This window comes from Papio anubis, chromosome 2 (genome assembly GCF_008728515.1).
Source record: "Papio anubis isolate 15944 chromosome 2, Panubis1.0, whole genome shotgun sequence".
Taxonomy (NCBI): Eukaryota; Metazoa; Chordata; class Mammalia; order Primates; family Cercopithecidae; genus Papio; species Papio anubis.
This window is the reverse complement of record NC_044977.1, coordinates 21,147,009-21,165,026: the sequence shown is the minus strand read 5'-3', so window position 1 is coordinate 21,165,026 and position 18,018 is coordinate 21,147,009. Positions and strand designations below refer to the sequence as shown.

The 18,018-nt window shown below is 39.7% G+C and overlaps 1 protein-coding gene across 1 annotated transcript in view; it reads left to right on the top strand.

The window, feature by feature from the left end:
• Positions 1 to 16,338, top strand: part of IMPG2 (interphotoreceptor matrix proteoglycan 2) — a 107,799-nt gene extending 91,461 nt beyond the window's left edge. The window contains exons 15-19 of the mRNA XM_021933979.2: positions 5,898 to 6,108; positions 7,712 to 7,900; positions 9,274 to 9,484; positions 10,023 to 10,102; positions 11,973 to 16,338. Coding sequence (XP_021789671.2) covers positions 5,898 to 6,108; positions 7,712 to 7,900; positions 9,274 to 9,484; positions 10,023 to 10,102; positions 11,973 to 11,985 — 704 coding nt within the window. The 3' untranslated portion in view covers positions 11,986 to 16,338. The remainder of the gene's footprint in view (positions 1 to 5,897; positions 6,109 to 7,711; positions 7,901 to 9,273; positions 9,485 to 10,022; positions 10,103 to 11,972) is intronic.
• Positions 16,339 to 18,018: the final 1,680 nt, after the last annotated feature.

Genomic DNA, 18,018 nt, shown 5'->3' with positions numbered 1-18,018 from the left:
TTGGGGCATTTAGCCTGTTTACATTTAAGGTAAATATTGTTATGTATGAATTTCATCCTGTCAGTATGATGCTAGCTGATTATTTTGCCCGTTAGCAAATGCAGTTTCTTCATAGTGTCGATGTTCTTTACAATATGGTATGTTTTGCAATGGCTTGTACCAGTTTTTCCTTTCCATATTTAGTGCTTCCTTCAGGAGCTCGTGTAAGGCGGGCCTGATGGTAATAAAATCTGTCAGCATTTGCTCGTCTGTAAAGGATTTCATTTCTCCTTTGCGTATGAAGTTTAGTTTGGCTGGATATGAAATTCTGGGTTGAAAATTCTTTTCTTTAAGAATGTTGAATATTGGCCCCCACTCTCTTCTGGCTTGTAGGGTTTCTGCAGAGAGATCCGCTGTTAGTCTGATGGGTTTCCCTTTGTGGGTAACCCGACCTTTCTCTCTGACTGCCCTTAACATTTTTTCCTACATTTCAACATTGGTGAATCTGACAATTATATGTCTTGGGATTACTCTTTTCGAGGAGTATCTTTGCGGTATTCTCTGTATTTCCTGAATTTAATGTTGGCCTGTCTTGCTAGGTTGGGGAAGTTCTCCTGGATAATATCCTGAAAAGTGTTTTCCAACTTGGTTCCATTCTCCCCGTCATTTTCAGGTACACCAATCAAATGTAGGTTTGGTCTTTTCACAAAGTCCCATATTTCTTGGAGCCTTTCTTTTTCCTTTTCATTGTTTTTTCTCTAACCTTGTCTTCCTGCTTTATCTCATGAAGTTGATCTTCAATCTCTGATATCCTTTCTTCTGCTTGATTGATTCAGCTGTTGATACTTGTGTATGCCTCACAAAGTTCTCATGCTGTGTTTTTCAGCTCCATCAGGTCATTTATGTTCTTCTCTACACTGGTTATTCTAGTTAGCAATTCCTCTAACCTTTTTTCAAGGTTCTTAGCTTCCTTGCATTGGGTTAGAACATGCTTCTTTAGCTTGCAGCAGTTTGTTATTACCCACCTTCTGAAGCCTACTTCTGTCACTTCATTAGACTCATTCTCCGTCCAGTTTTGTTCCCTTGCTGGCAAGGAGTTGTGATCCTTTATGGGAGAAGCAGCATTCTGCTTTTTGGAATTTTCAGCCTTTTCGTGCTGGTTTTTCCTCATCTTTGTGGATTTATCTTCTTTTGGTCTTTGACGTTGGTGACCTTCTCATGGAGTTTCTGTGTCTGGACGTCCTTTTTGTTGATGTTGGTGCTATTCCTTTCTGTTTGTTAGTTTTCCTTCTAACAGTCAGGCTCCTCTGCTGCAGGTCTGCTGGAGCTTGCTGGTGGTCCACTCCAGACTGTTTGCCTGGGTATCACCAACGGAGGCTGCAGAACAGCAAAGATTGCTGCCTGTTCCTTCCTCTGGAAGATTTGTCCCAGAGGGGTACCCGCAAGATGCCAGCCAGAGCTCTCCTGTATGAGGTGTTTGTCAATTCCTGCTGGGAGGTGTCTCCCAGTCAGGAGACATGGGGGTCAGACACCCACTTGAGGAGGCATTCGTCCCTTAGCAGAGCTTGAGTGCTGTGCTGAGAGATTGGTTGCTGTCTTCAGAGTTGGCAGGCAGGAATGTTTAAGTCTGCTGAAACTGCACTACAGCCGCCCTTTCCCCCAGGTGCTCTGTCCCAGGGAAAGGGGAGTTTTATCTGTAAGCCCCTGACTGGGGCTGCTGCTTTTGTTTCAGAGATGCCCTGTCCATAGAGGAGAAATTTATAGAGACAATCTGGCTACAGAAGCTTTGCTGAGCTGTGGTGGGCTCTGCCCAGTTGTAACTTCCGGGTGGCTTTGTTTACACTGTGAGGGAAAAACCACCTACTCAGGCCTCAGTAATGGTGGATGCCCCTCTCTGCACCAATCTCAAGTGCCCCAGGTTGACTTCAGGCTGCTGTGCTGGCAGCAAGAATTTCAAACCAGTGGATCTTAGCTTGCTGGGCTCCATGGGGGTGGGATTTGCTGAGCTAGACCACTTGGCTCCCTGGCTTCAGCCTCCTTTCCAGGGGAGTAAATGGTTCTGTCTTGCTGGCCACTGGGGTATGAAAACAAAAAATAAAAAACAAAAAACTCCTGCAGCTAGCTTGGTGTCTGTGCAAATGGCCACCCAGTTTTGTGCTTGAAACCCAGGGCCGTGGTGGTATAGGCACCCAAGGGAATTTCCTGGTCTGCGGGTTGTGAAGACAGTGGGAAAAGCATAGTATCTGGGCTGAATGCACTGTTCCTCCCGGCACAGTCCCTCATGGCTTCCCTTGGCTAGAGGAGGGAGTTCCCCAACCCCTTGCACTTCCGGGTGAGGTGACCACACCATCCTGCTTTGGCTCACCCACTGTGGGCTGCACGCACTGTCTAATCAGTCCCAATGAGATGAACTGGGTACCTCAGTTGGAAATGCAGAAATCACCTACCTTCTGCATTGATCTCTCTGGGACTGGAGCTGTTCCTATTTGGCCATCTTGGCAGCCACCACCTTACTTCAGTTTTGTATGTAACTCACATGTCAGCTGTGTGCAATGTCATCAAGGTTTATAAGCTCGCCTTTACTTTTAATATTCAATTAGCTGGCATTAGCCCCACCCTGTGCAGTATAAAACCTGCATCTACGTTCCCCTAACTCCTCAATATTTCTGAGCATTGTTAGGGAACTTAAATATCTCTTAATCTTCCCCAGTTCTGAGTTTCCTCTGCTGAATTTTCAATCTCACATGAGTCCCGACTCTTGTGGTGTTAACCTAATGCAAATCACAGTCCTGTTTTTGATCTGCTCAAAGCATCTCTAACATAAGGCAGTTGATTCTATCAGGCATTTGCTGATGGTATAAAGGTAATGGAGAAGGCTTTATCTCAGCACGGCAGATGGCCTAAAAATATTCGTTAGGCATAACCATCCTAAAATTCCTCTGCCACCCTCTCAAGGGCATCTCTTACTGACCAACTTTTTTCCCAGGACCCAGCCAGCTATGATGTTGCTCAGGCCATAAAGCTGTCTTTCCAGACCATCTTCACATCTTTCCTCTACTCTCGTTTTTCTGGACCCATCTATCTTTCTTTTAAGCTGCTTCTAGAAAACCAGAATGTAATTAATTCCACAATTTAGATCCCTGTCTCCCATCCTAAATTTACCTCCAACTCTACCTTTGTTTCCCCAACAGAATCACTGAGGCACTTTTCCTAACATATAGTCAGCTACCTGGGCACCCTTTCTTCACCAGCACAAAGGAGTGGAAAGAGACTTTGAAACCACAATCTTTTATTTACATGATTAAAATATTAGGCTTTGTCTTTCTTCTTGGCCTGGAAGCAAAAAGCTATATTTTATCTTTTTCCTGTGGCTATATCTTTTTCCTAATGTGTAGAAAATATAGACTATTTTTCTCACCTCAGACACATATACCTGCAGAATGGTTACAAAGTTTCAAAAATTTTTATTAGAATTATTTTACTACATGTATAGTGGTTAAGCATTCCTAATATGAAAATCCGAAATCTGAAATGCTCCAGTCTGAAACTTTTTGAGCACTGACGTGATGCTACAAGGGTAAATGTCTTCACTTGGCCTCATGTGATGGGCTGAAGTCAAAACGCAGATGCACAACAGTTTATTCAGAGGACCCAGGGGAAAAAAGACTCTCAAAATTCCTTGCAGTGTGATACAGTTTTTCCACGCACAGCGTGATGGTGATGCTGAACAGCCACAGACTGTCTACATGGGTGGCTGAAACAGTGACCTCTTTGCTTTCTGGTGGTTCAGTATATACAAACTTTGTCTTACGCACAAAATTATTTAAAAGGTTGTGAAAAATTACCTTCGGTCTATGTGTATAAGGTATATGTGAAGCATAAATGAGTTTTTTTTTGTGTAGACTTGGATTCCCTCCCCAAGATATCTCATTATATAAATGCAAATATTCCAAAATCTGAAAAAATTTGAAATCCAAACGACTTCTCCTTCCAAGAATTTTAGATAAGGGATACTCAGTCTTATATTTTTAGTTAAAGGCCTTCAGATTAAAGTACTTTTTTTCAAGATTGGCTAGAGACAAGATTGACTTGACTCTTGCCCAACTTATTTTCACATGCAGTGTCTCAGAAGCTCTTGAACTTCCATTAACAAAAGAGAGCTATGCAGTACCATCTTCCTCACCCCTATAGACACTCCTATCCCTCACCAATGGGTAAGGATCAGATTATTTTCTGATTGCAAAGTCACAAAACGAATACCAGGATAAAGATGTGAAGACTTACAAAATATACAGTGAAATCTGGCCATGTTGCTCCCTTGTAGAAATTTCCCACCTGTCAATACATTTGTATGTTTTTCCTGTTATGTGAGCATCTTGGCAGTGGTCCCCTGTATTAGTTTCCTAGGGCTGCTGTAACAAAGTACCACAAACTAGGTGCCTTAAAACAACAGGGATTTATTCTCACACAGTTCTTGAGGCTAGAAGTCGAAAATCAAAATGTTGTCCAGGCCCTGTTTCCTCTGAAAGACCTAGGGAAGACCCTTTCCTTACCTTTTCCTGGTTTCTGATGTTAGCCAGCAATCCTTGGCATCCCTTAGCTTTTAGGTGTATCACTGTAATCTCTGCCTTTGTCTACAGATAGCTTCTTTCCTGTGTGTTTTTGTCTGTGTCTAAATTTCCCTCTTCTTATAAGAACACCAATCATTGCATTAGGGCTCATTCTAATCTATTATGGCCTCTTCTTAATTTGATTACGTCTACAAATACTCTATTTCCAAATAAGGTCATATTCTGAGGTTCTGGATGGACATGAACTTCTGGGGACACTATTCAACTCAGTACATTCCCTCTGTTACCACATGAGGCCAAAGGAGATCAACTTCAGTGATCCTCCAAACTCCAAGGGCAGAGACTTGTGCAAAATTGTCTTCAATTTCCAGAGCAGCAAGGAAATCATTGCTTTTCAAAACATTATGTATATAGATCCTTCCATTTTTTTTGGAAACGAAGAGACTATGCTATTTCTTTTTATTCTCTATAGCTTTCTAGCTAAACTTTATACTTTTTGATACAGATGAGTCTATGGATCATTTCCACCTATTTCCCCTGTTTTCAATGTCTGTGTCACCATTTGCCCACTTACCATTCACAGATTACCATTGACCAGTGAAGAACATGAGGGAACTGTGGCAGGATGGAAGGTCCATTCATGGTCAATGTCTTATGTCTTTTTTGACTGATTACTATCCTAATTAGTTTTTAAAAATAGTCATTTTCCCTCACCCTATCAATGAAAAATTAAGTCTGAAGGCAAAAATATTTTGTTGGAAATGCCTTAGGAGGTGCAGGGCTGACTTATTTTCCTAACGTTGATTTTCACAAATCTTGACTGCTCCTAGGTTGCTCTTATTGGGCTATACCAATCCCTGAGGCTCCTACCAGTTATCTTTTGAACTCTCTCTCCCCATTCCTGTTCTCAGTGTTGTGCAAGGCATGTAGCAGTGTATATAGAGTGGAGGTCAACTGCAGCAGGTGGGGGTTGGTGGAAATGAATGGTCCATGAAAACTGTGTTTAATTTAGATCTACAATTACTATCGTGTTTAACTTAGATCTACAATTACATGGCATGGATTTGTAAAGCTTCTACATGCTCCCTAGGTAAAACATGTTAAGGCTTAGATAGGTCATAGGGTTTTATGATTGGGCTCTGGGTTGCACAAAAATTTGACAAAAGCTTATCAATCTAGGATGAGTGAGAATTTTTGTGTGTGGTATTGGTGGCGATGGTGTACTTTAATGGTTCTGGAAGGAGGTTGTCCCATATACTTTGGGGGAGAACTTTAAATGAGGGGCTTTGTATACCTGAATTTCTGTGTTTTGCCTTTTCTTGCATTATTATTTGTTTAATGTTTTAGGTGATGAAGCCAACCCTTGCAAGTTTCAGGCCTGTAATGAATTTTCTGAGTGTCTGGTCAACCCCTGGAGTGGAGAAGCAAAGTGCAGATGCTTCCCTGGATACCTGAGTGTGGAAGAACGGCCCTGTCAGAGTCTCTGTGACCTACAGCCTGATTTCTGCTTGAACGATGGAAAGTGTGACATTATGCCTGGACACGGGGCCATTTGTAGGTATGTTGTAGTTACAGATTTTGGCTTTAGAGGCTATAGATATTTACTCTAAAGGGGCCTGCACCTATAATTTTAGGACACTTATTATAGAATGCATTATATAGGTTATATCTAGGCAGTAGATGGGAGCCATCTCACTGTCATGTGAGGATGAGTCATTTAACAGGGCTGAATTTCAAATCGGTAATTTATGCTGATAGGGAACTGTAAAAAAAAAAATTGTCTAAATACGTCCTACTGGCTGGATGCAGTGGCTCACGCCTGTAATCCCAGCACTTTGGGAGGCTGAGGTGGGTGGATCACGTGAGGTCAGGAGATCGAGACCATCCTGGCCAACATGGTGAAACCCCCTCTCTACTAAAAATACAAAAATTAGCTGGGTGTGGTGGCAGGCACCTGGAATCCCAGCTACTTGGGAGGCTGAGGCAGAAGAAGCGCTTGAACCTGGGAGGCAGAGGTAGCAGTGAGCTGAGATTGTGCCACTGCACTCCAGCCTGGGCAACAAGATTGAAACTCCGTCTCAAAAAAAAAAAAAAAAAAAAAAAAAGGCCTACTGAGAGTGCTTGGAGCAGATGGAGATCTTTGTATTATAGTTTTTAATGGTGATAATAAGGCAACGTGTTCAAATGAGGTTTAGGCATAAGATCACGTTCCCCTATATCTGAATGTGCAAATGAGTTTTATTATTATCCTTGAATTATATTTTTAAAGGTTTTGGGCACCTCTTATTCCTACTTAATATTCATTCAAAGATAAAGAAAAACAAATATTTAAAGTTTTCAAAGTGGTGACAAAAATATTTTTCTTTAAGTACATCTGAGATCCATTTTCTAAAGGTAGAACCAATGAGAAGATGAGCAGGTTCAGTTAGTCTGACTGTCATCTGCCCACTCCCCTTAAACAAAGTCAAACAAATCAACTTGCTAACCACACACAACCAAAACTGCGTGGTTGAAAAGGAGAGGATGCTGAGAATAAGGAGGAGAAACACAAAATAGAGGACCGTTTGCAAGGTCAAAATGAGCAAACGTTGGCATAGATGCCAGAAACAGGAAATAAGTAGAAATAATCCAGACTCTTCTATATGAAGAAGCATAAAGTTTATAAGGGGAAAAACAGTCTCTTCATGTCCAGAGAAATTAATATTACCTAGAAAAGCAGTGATTTCCTTTCCCCGTGGCCTTAATGTTTGAAGGATATCTTTAGCGTACTGAAAGGACATGGGGAGTCTGTAGGCCTGGGTTTTAGACCCAGTTCTGTAGCAGACTAATTGTATGGCCTAATGCCAGTCACTTTCCTTTCTAGGCTTGTTTTTGGTTATCCATAAATAAGGATGTTAAGTAAAATACTTTCCTTAAACCTATTTAGCTTTTTATTCAGTTTTTTTTCAAACAGTCATTGAGGACCTACTAGGTCTGTGCTGGGCTTTATGCACTGCCTTAAATTGTATGATCTTTTAACCTGTCTGTTCAACTCTTTATGAAGCTTCACATGGTCAGCATTTATTTCTCCACTTTCCCCTAGTCCCTCAGAAGGTTCTGCTGTTAATTGTCAGTGTGAACAGAGTGATTCAGATATCGGACTTGGTGACTGTTGGTTGCAGGTGCCGTGTGGGTGAGAACTGGTGGTACCGAGGCAAGCACTGTGAGGAATTTGTGTCTGAGCCTGTGATCATAGGCATCACTATTGCCTCTGTGGTTGGACTTCTTGTCATCTTTTCTGCTATCATCTACTTCTTCATCAGGACTCTTCAAGCACACCATGACAGGAGCGAAAGAGAGAGGCCCTTCAGGTAAATAAGGAAAAGAGCTCTCTAATGGAATACAATGTTCCATTCACACATTTATTTAGTACTTACCAGGTGCCAAATATTGGACAAGGAGCTGGGTGGGTGGAAGAGAGCTATGAATTTTAATAAACACATGGTCCTTGTCCTCAAAGGGGTGCCGAATTGAAGAAAAACAGAAGTAGCACTAAGAATAAGATGCTAAGGAGCCTAGATGAGGTATAAATAAGTTTTGCCTGGGGAAAGAGTCTTAAAAGTTTTAATGATAGCTGTGGTAATTTGCTGGAGAGAAAGAGTAGACATTTGCTACTTTTGGGCTGGGATGCTTTCTAGCTGGTTGAATGACCATGAGCAAAGTCAGGGAGGCACGCATGAACTTCAAGGCTCATTGGAGGAAAGGCATGGTTGAGTGTGGCCAGAATGCCTATTTCATGGCCAGAAAGAATTTGGAGAAGCAAGATGGAGATAAAATAGAAGAGGTGAATTTCCCTTCAGGGAGGACCAGATCTGTTACGACTTGCTCCTCTTTGGCTCATACTAGTGGTAATAAGCCAGATTTTAAATCTAGGCAAGGGTCTGTCAGTAAATGAAATCTCATTCTCTGTTTAGTTAAGTGTGGCTTCGTCGATGGGGAAATAAAACCTGGTCCATTTGCTAGACTAAGGATTCGAGGATCATAATCACACACTGTACTTCGCTTCTGTGCGTCTGAAGTCTGTAAGAGCTACAGCTTGAGGTCTAGTTTACCTTCCCTCACCATCAACTTGGCTACGTCCTGGAGCACCTGGGACATACCTCCATCCTTGTTATTATACTTTTTATTGTATCTGACTTTTCATTAGACTGTAACCTCATCCAGGGCAGAGATAACAGATTATTTGTATCACCAGTGTGTAGAACAGTCCTACGCACATCATCAATGCTCGGTAAATATGTGTAGACCTGAGTTGAATTTAATTGAGGCCCTGCTTCCCCTAGACCCTAATATTTATATTTCAGTCAGATTTGCTGCGTGGCTACACACTGATTTTCAATGTGTTTAACTCTGGGAATGATGAAGCTATGGTTTATGAAGCACCATCTACTGGCAGACATGGTTCCCAACATTTATGAATGCCAGGCGCTATATAGGCAAGTAAGATGAATGCGACATGGAGCAAGTCCACAGGGCACTTGCCATGGATGTGAGGAAATCATAATGATAACACCTGACAAATAGTTTTTGAGATTGATCTGGATGTTTTTCACAGTTACGTCCTGCCATGTGTGTAAAGTGCACCTCTTTTTCTTCCCCAAGAGAAATCTTGTCCCAGGTAAATAGTCTTCCACATAGTTAAGCATCCAAACAGGAGGCTGAATCAATCATATCTTTCTTTTAGTGGCTTCAGCAGGCAGCCTGACAGCCTCTCATCCATTGAGAATGCTGTGAAGTACAACCCCGTGTATAAAAGTCACAGGGCTGGATGTGAGAAGTATGAGGGACCCTACCCTCAGCATCCCTTCTACAGCTCTGCTAGCGGAGACATGATTGGTGGGCTGAGCAGAGAAGAAATCAGACAGATGTATGAGAGCAGCGAGCTTTCCAGAGAGGTGGGAAACTTTGCATTTATGTTGCTGTACTGTTGCTGTTGCAGCTACTGCTGGTGTGTGTGGGTGGGTGGTGGGTGGGGGGGTGTGTGTGGGTGGTGGGGGGTGGGGGTGGGTGGCGGGTGGGGGTGTGTATGAGTGTATGTGTGCATGCATAAGGACTTTAAGAAAGTGTAAAAAATATTTAGTGATTGGTTTTTATCTCATATCTCCCAGTCAGTATGATATGCACTGAGTATTAAATTCTGAGCAGTACCTTATTTCCCACCCAATGGCCTTTTTGTTTTTTGCACTATTAATTGGTACTCTCTCCTTCCTCCCTTTCTTCCTTAGAAATATGTCTGATTTAGAGCAGGACATGTAATATCCAGAGGAGTGTATGTAGATCCTTCTATTTCTCTGAAAGTGTAATTCTTTCTTATAGCACACTCCTGAATAGCCCAGAATGTAACAATTCCTTATGAAAAGTAGAACTCCTTTTAAAAGGCTGTTGAGGTTTTTCTGATGCAATGTGTGGCCTATTATTTCTTTTTTGTTTAAGGAAATTCAAGAGAGAATGAGAGTTTTGGAACTGTATGCCAATGATCCTGAGTTTGCAGCTTTTGTGAAAGAGCAACAAGTGTAAGCTTTTGGAACAGCCCCCTACCCCGACCTGCAGACTGAACAGTTTGCCCTAGAATAATGTCACACCTGAGTGAGCACAGAATTTCTTGTCCATGTGACAGGAGTCTCGGTGATAACCAACATTTGTTGAGTTCTTCGAAGTTTATTCATGTCCACACAGATTTTCTCATTTATTCCTTACAAGGGCTTTGTAAAATTGGGTGTTTCTTATTTGAGGAAATGAAATCTTGGAGACATGAAGGGACTTACTTGTCTCTTACATGTCCCTTCAAGATGACAGTGATAGCCAGTGGCAGAGAAACTGTAAAACTAAGATACTGTCTGTTTTGGACTAGAGATGCCTGGACTACACATAGTCTTTTCATATATTCTCTCTTGTTATCATAGATCTCACCAGTGATCTGACTGATGTGATGCCATAAAATATTTTTCATCGATAGTTCCTTTGAAGAACATTTGAGTAGCCATAAGTCCTCACATATTGCAACATATGCCCTCAATTCCATTTCTGTAGATACTTTTCAGTATGCTTTGAATTACAAATCTCGTTAAACTGTATCTCTTGCCTCTATCAAGTTAATCTTAATTTTCCTATTTGCTTTTCTCAGGATGCATTTTGGGCAAATCTGTAATTTTTTTCTTTGTTCCCAGAATCCATAACTAGACATAGGTTACAAAATAAACTATCTTGAAGAGACGCCATCGTGGGCATTAGCTGAGTGTATTGGGTAGGATTACAGTTTGGTATTGATATTTGGTCCTCCTCTTGCCTTCGTGGAAGTGTGTGTTCACGGAGGGCCAGACAGGTATCTTCTGGCTTGGCTTTTAGAAGAGAAAAATCAGAGCAATTCATGCATGCTTATAAAAGAAATTAATGAAGGGTCAGAATAACACCCATGGCCCTGAGTGGAACCCCTGCCCCTTTACTCAAAATTCTTTTTCTCTGATAGGTGGCTGCTTTGCTCGTGGTTCCTCTCTCAGAGAAGGGACAAACTGATACCTAAGGAAACTGAGAAAGATGCTTAGAAATCTAATTCCATGTGCATGGTAGAGATAACTCTAAAAATCTCTGAACATCTGACTTGGCTCCTAGGAGGTGCTGCCAGTCTTGCTGAACGCAGCCAGAGCAATATCACCAGGCATCTGCCTTTTAAACCAGAGAATCCATTCATCTCTGCCTCTTCAGCCAGCAGATGACCCACAGCTCCATTTCAGTAGTATCCAATAGAAAGAACAGGAATGTTTTTGTCTTTCCTAAGGCCCTTTAGAAGCCTCTGGAAGCTACCTGCCTGAATGTGTTCATTGAATTAAAAATGAGTCTTTTCTAGTCTAAGATATCCAAAGGAAGGATTCAGGAGAGCCTTATGGGAATAGGCAGATTGACTACATGTTTCTGTTTCTTCTGGTGCACTGTCTAACATTAAAATACACACAAAGAGTCTATGAAACAAAGAAGATTTGAACTAGAAGACCCTGTGACACAAAAGAAAGTCCACACAGGCTCTGTAACCTGAGGAGGTTCATAGAAGAAATAAGACATCAGAAAGATGTCAGGCACATAATCCATATAGCATTTTCAGTTTTCACTTAGTTTCAGAGTTTTCATATATCAGGTAGCCCAAAAAATATCAATAGATTTGATTCAGGATTCGTTAGAGCATCACATGGTCTTTGTAGAGTGGATTAGAAATTTTTTCAGCACAGCACAGAACAACTGTCCTTCAAAGAAAGAAAAAAATAGAAAGTATTCATGATTTTAGGAGTATAGCTTAGTGATCTATGACAGTAATTGCATTTTATTACATTCTTGCTTTTATTTTATTTATTTATTTTTTTTACTGAATTGCTGTTTGTGTTTTCATGGCAGGGAAGAGCTTTAACCAAAACTCCTGTTCTGAAACTGATTAGAAGCCTGGAGAAGATGGAGATTACTTGTCGCTTATGTCATATAATTAACCTGGATTTTGAACACTGTTGGAAGAAGAGTTTTCTATTAAAACATTAAATGTAGGGCACACTGGTTTTTTTTTTTTTTCAGCTTAAGTTTTCAGAATGTAGTAAGAGATATTACCATTTTTATTTCTATAAAGACTGAAAGCTGTGTTTAAAGAAATTGAAAACTACATAACCTCTGGAAAGTATTCTACAAGAAAAAGCTGGACTTGGGAGTTAGGGCTGCAGTTGCTGTCTGCTTCTGAATCATTGAGGGTGTCTCCTAAGAACTGTGCCTCGGGTTTCTCAATAGGAAAATAAGGTGAGACTCTTACATGGAGAAGTCTGGCTTAGTAAGGGAATATTTTGGAGCATATTTGTTATTGTTGGGTAGAAGGGAAAACCTTTGAAGTAGTCTTAGTGGGTAGTTTATAGTCAGGCATTCATCTAAATAAAATATTTTCTTTCTTTTTTTTTGATCAAACTGCTAAAGAAAAAGCAAACTTTTTTGCTGCAGGATAGAATTAGGGTTGTATTTTTATGCTTCTATCAGTGTTTTGCATTTCCTGAGCATATTAATCAAGACCACATTATTGTTATGTTAACTATGTTAATGTCTTTTTTTTTTTTTTTTTAGTTTTCAGGAATAATGCAATAATAAACTTCTAAATAAAGTTTAGAAGATTCCCATTAATCTAAAGACAAATTTAATCACATGGGCAGGGAGAAAGTGAGTGTCAGGTCAAGACTCCAGTGCTGAGATTATATTTTGTTTCTTGATTGCTGGACTGAGGTTCCCTGATTGCTTCTGAGATCTAAAGATGTCTTGGGCAAATCCTGTCTCTCCTCCAGTTCCTGGTATATTAATTTGGAAAACAGCACTTAACTACCTCACATACTATAGATTAGCTCATTTTCATTGCTTCTCCTTTGTGTAATACCTCCAGTCTAAATTAACTCCTGCTTATGTAAAACAGGGCAAAGCTTTTATTACTATTAAAATATTTTAAAAACTGAACAGATAGGAAGTCCATACCTTATATAAATTTTGACAGAAAATGGAAGTTTTCCTCTTTCCCCCTAGTGTTTTTTTGAGAAGGCCAAATAATCATCATCATGTTATTAAATTGCATATGCATTAGGTTATTATTAATGCAGATACTTTATACTAGATGTTTCCATGTTTGCCAAAACCAATTCTGAACATTTTGATTTATTTCTGACCAGATATAAATAACCAGTATAAACTGACCATAAGATAAAATACTTGGTTCACTTTTTTTTCCTCAACTTGATGACTGCCAATTCTGCTCATAATGAGGATACTGGAAACTAAATATCTGGGCTCGGTGTATGCCACAGTAAAACTAGTGAAAACCTCGAAGATGGCCAGGTATTTTGCAAAGTATGTGTGGATAACAAGGTGTGTGTGTGTGTGTGTGTGTGTGTGTGTGTATGTGCATGCATGCCCGCGCCAAGGTGGCATCCTTGTCCTAGTATTTCCTTTCATTCTCTACTCACATAATGGATCCTCTAACAGTTCAATATAGGTACACTTTCCACTATTTTATTGAAATGTTCTAGTCTTAATATTGGATAATTAGACACTTTCCACTGGGCCCATTTGAAAAGTAATTGATAATTATCTTTAAGATATTTTAAGTGTTAATGATATTTGTCACTACTAAATGCTTAGTTTTATTTATGAAACTTTCAAAATTTTCTGCTTAAGATTGCAAACTGTTTTCCTATACTATGTGTTAGATGAAAATATATTTTATCACAAATTAACCTCAGAATGCAACTCTTTGAATGTGTGCTTGCTGGAAGAATTCCAGGTGGACACAAATCCCTCTAGGGCAGGTCACCATGTGGAACACTTAGGAGAAGCACAAACTGAGCCAAAGGAGGGTTGTTGTTTTCCACAAACTAAGCAGTGAAGTGGGAATTTGGGAATTCTGACACACGTCACCATTTCTGATTTCCTTTTGCATGACCTTTTCATGCAAGAGCAAAACACTTAGCTCTTCATGAATGTCTGCTCCACACCAATGAAATGGAAGAGTAAAGGAACCCCTCAACTATCAGGGAAAGAACAGGAGGCCTCAGTTGAGGAATACAACTTTTGTCCTACCTTTGCTATAGCTGAACCACTGTTGAAAGGTTGAAGAACACAGTTTCCCCAGCGAAGATCCACTCATGTACAAAGCAAAGCACTAAAGGAGCTATTAGTTTGATGGAAAAAACTACCCCTAAAGGGCTTCTTTCTAAAAGACCTTCCTCAAAGGTGATTTAATGCCATGCCATCATTTAAAAGTCTTAGGCTGAACTCTCGTTTACACTGCACAATTGGGGAATGAAATTTTCTGAGTACTAGAACGTTCTTGTTAACCTAGCAATATAATATTCAATAAGACTATCACCTTATTTGAAAACAATAAAATGCAGTTAGCAGTAAAAGTGCATGGTAAATTACCATTTTAAAAATGTTATTATAAAAGGTTGTAAGATACTGTGGTGGTTTACAGATGTAGCCTTTATAACTGAATTACATACACTATCCTTTTGTATGGGTTGTGGATAAAGGGGAATTTATTTGATAAATAGGGCTTCATTTTCACCACTGCAAAGGTTTAAGGGTATTTGTTCACATTTATGTTGCCTGAAGTCCCATTTACTTTATTATTATTGTTATTTGAGATGGAGTCTTGCTCTGTCACCCAGGCTGGAGTGTAATGGGGCGATCTCAGCTCACTGCAACCTCTGCCTCCTGGGTTCAAGCGATTCTCATGCTTCAACTTCCTGAGTAGCTGGACTTACAGATGCCCACCACCATGCCTGGCTAATTTTTATATTTTTAGTAGAGATGGGGTTTCACTATCACCATATTGGCCAGCCTGGTCTCAAACTCCTGACCTCAGGTGATCCACCTGCCTTGGCCTCCCAAAGTGCTGGGATTACAGGAGTGAGCCACTGCGCCCGGCCCCATTTACTTTATATAATAAAACAAGTACAGGCTTTACCTTATTTTATTCCCACCTTCTGTGTTTTTCTTCTGCATTATCTAGTCACCACGGGTTGGCTCTTCCTTCCCACTTTCTCTTTTTTATTCTTTTCTTTTTTTTCCACACTAAATTGTAATGTGGTTGAACAACTCTGACTTAATATTACCTCTAACAAAAAGTTGGAAACTGCACAAATATTCTTTGTAGGCTCTAAAAGTAGGTTGGCTGAAGTATGATACCTGAACTAATTATTCATTTGTATGCTTGTTTTATAAATTTGACTTCCATTTCATGACTTTTTTGGTAGCTTTATGTTATTTCTGTTTTCAACAATGGCTACTTTGACATCTTTCTGTCCCTGAATTAAATTTTCATTTTGCAAGGGAAAGAGAAGACAACATATTTATTTCATAATGAAAAAGCTAATGAAGTAGAATAACTATTAAATTGAGATGTTTTAGCAAAAAAACAAAAACAAAAACAAACCCCAAACGGGTTGTTTTATTGTTTTCTAAAACGTTTCTAACAATTCCCAGTAGGAATGGGTGGGGCCAGCCTTCCTCATTTACAATCCAGCTGTAGTGAGTCAAGATTCTAGCTTATTCTACTCCCAATTGTCTAATAAATGCAGAAAAATGATGTGACGGTCACAATCCTGAAATCCATTGCATTGTACTTCACAAAGGATATCCGGGTGGAAGGTGGGAAGATGGGACAGTACCATGATGTAAAGAATTGCCTGGAAATTTCCTTGAGTCATGCATTTTGTAAAACCTTACGCTACTCCTGTGAGCTAATAAGAGACAGGTTGAACCCCTCCCCTTGGGATAGTAAGACTGAGGGCTAAAAACATTGCCCTCAGCCCACACAGTTATAGCTACAGCCTAAGTTAAATGATTCCTCATCCTGGTGTTTTTTCTCATATTTAATTACTTCTTTAAATATTAAGATTATATATAGAAAAAATAATTGTGGTATCAGAGAATACAGGTATAATTTTTCACATATCAGGACTATGTGATGATATATAAACAATAGTGTACATACCATAATATATGTTTAATATGGAGTATGGATAATGAAGGACTTTTCTTTTTCACCTTGTTTATAATGACATTTTATCCAGAGTTTGAATCAAATAAATTCATGTTAACTGTACTATTTTATTGAAATGTTCTATTCTTCTTATTGGATAATTAGAAATAAATATTTTAAAGTCATTACGAATAAATAAGGATCTTTTCCTATGTATACAACTGTACTATTTTCATTAGTAATAAACATCACTTTCAAGAACCTGTCTACATTTGTTTTTGTCAATTAGAAGGAAAATTGTAGATCTTAGCAACAGCTGAATTGTAATGACCATTTACACATACTATGTGAGCATTGTGTGAAAATGAAAATCTTTCTTTGATTTATCTCTGCAAAGTGAAGATTAGGAGAACTGGAGATGAATTTGGAGCCTAAGTGTTACCTCAAATGATGTTGTATTTAATGATGATGAGTCGTTATTTGGCCGTTCTTAAACTTTACTTTTTTAAACTGTTAGAAACTATCTTCCCCCGCCCCCCCCCCGCCCCCCCCCCCCCCCCCCCCCCCGCCGTCAGTCACTGCTTAAGGTAGGAATGCAAAGAAAACTGATGAAGCTGATTAAAGAAAGATTAGGTGACATAGCTAGCACCAGCTGTCTGTAAGGAGAGGAGAAATGGGTGACCTCTCTAAAGAGAAGAGAGGAGACATAAATATGGTAGCAATGATCTAAAGCAATCTTGCATGGGAGGGGCAGGAGGAAAACCAGCTACCAGTTATCTAAGCAGGTGATTCCCCAGTGCATTGGCATCAGAAACCTCAGTTTTCAGTTTTTTTTCCTTCCTACCTTTGCATGATGTCTTGCTGGCAACAGGACATGAAGAAATCGTAAATCAGTCTTAGAAAATAGGAGGGTGGTCTTACAATGAGAACACTTGGACACAGGATGGGGAACATCACACACCGGGGCCTGTCGTGGGGTGGGAGGAGTGGGGAGGGATAGCATTAGGAGATACACCTAATGTAAGTGATGAGTTAATGGGTGCAGCACACCAACATGGCACATGTATACATATGTAACAAACCTGCACATTGTGTACATGTACCCTAGAACTTAAAGTATAATAACAAAGAAAAAAAAAAGAAAATAGGAGGATGGTCTTGATTTGACTCCAAAGCCATATTATAAAAACAAAAAGTAGGGGAAATATGCCTAATAAATATCTGTTGATTGATTAATAAGTGACCTGGTTTTAGGAGAAACAGTGAGTAATAACTGTGCTTTTAAGAAGTCTGGTCTGGACAAGCCCTAGTCGCTTTTAGCTCATGCCCTCACAATGCTGGTCCACTTTCTAGTTCCTCTGAATTAATGTCCCATGTGAGCTAGTCCTTATGGGCTGTGCTTCATGAGCTAACCTTGAAATTATCTTCTCACCAAAACTTACATATCTTGTCCTCCCTGCACCCCCTGTTTGTAAGAACAAATGAATCGATGTTAATATAATAATAGGTGTTCAGTAATCAGTCTTTTCCAAGTAACATCAAAATCATGTGTGGATTTTTAAGAAACAACTCATTGTCTCAGATTAATAACTCTCATTGTCAATATTGCACACACTAAGGCAGGTCTGGGGAAGAGTGTACATATTTTTGTCAGGTGGGCCTTTCAATGAGCCTCAAAAATTATTCATTCATGGCTTTTTCTGTACACATATATGCTTCCATTCTGTTATTCACTAAAGCTGTATTATAATTTTTATTCGTGTCATTAACTTCCCACTAAACGGAGTTTTTTGATGTTAGGGCCATGGCTTATTCATTTATTCTTTGCAAAACCAAAGAGTACTTGATGTAGAATTAGTTTACAATGATGAGCAATTCAGTTGGCTTGAAATAATGGAGGTATCTGTTTTATCACCAGCAAGCAAATGGTTACCTTGTATA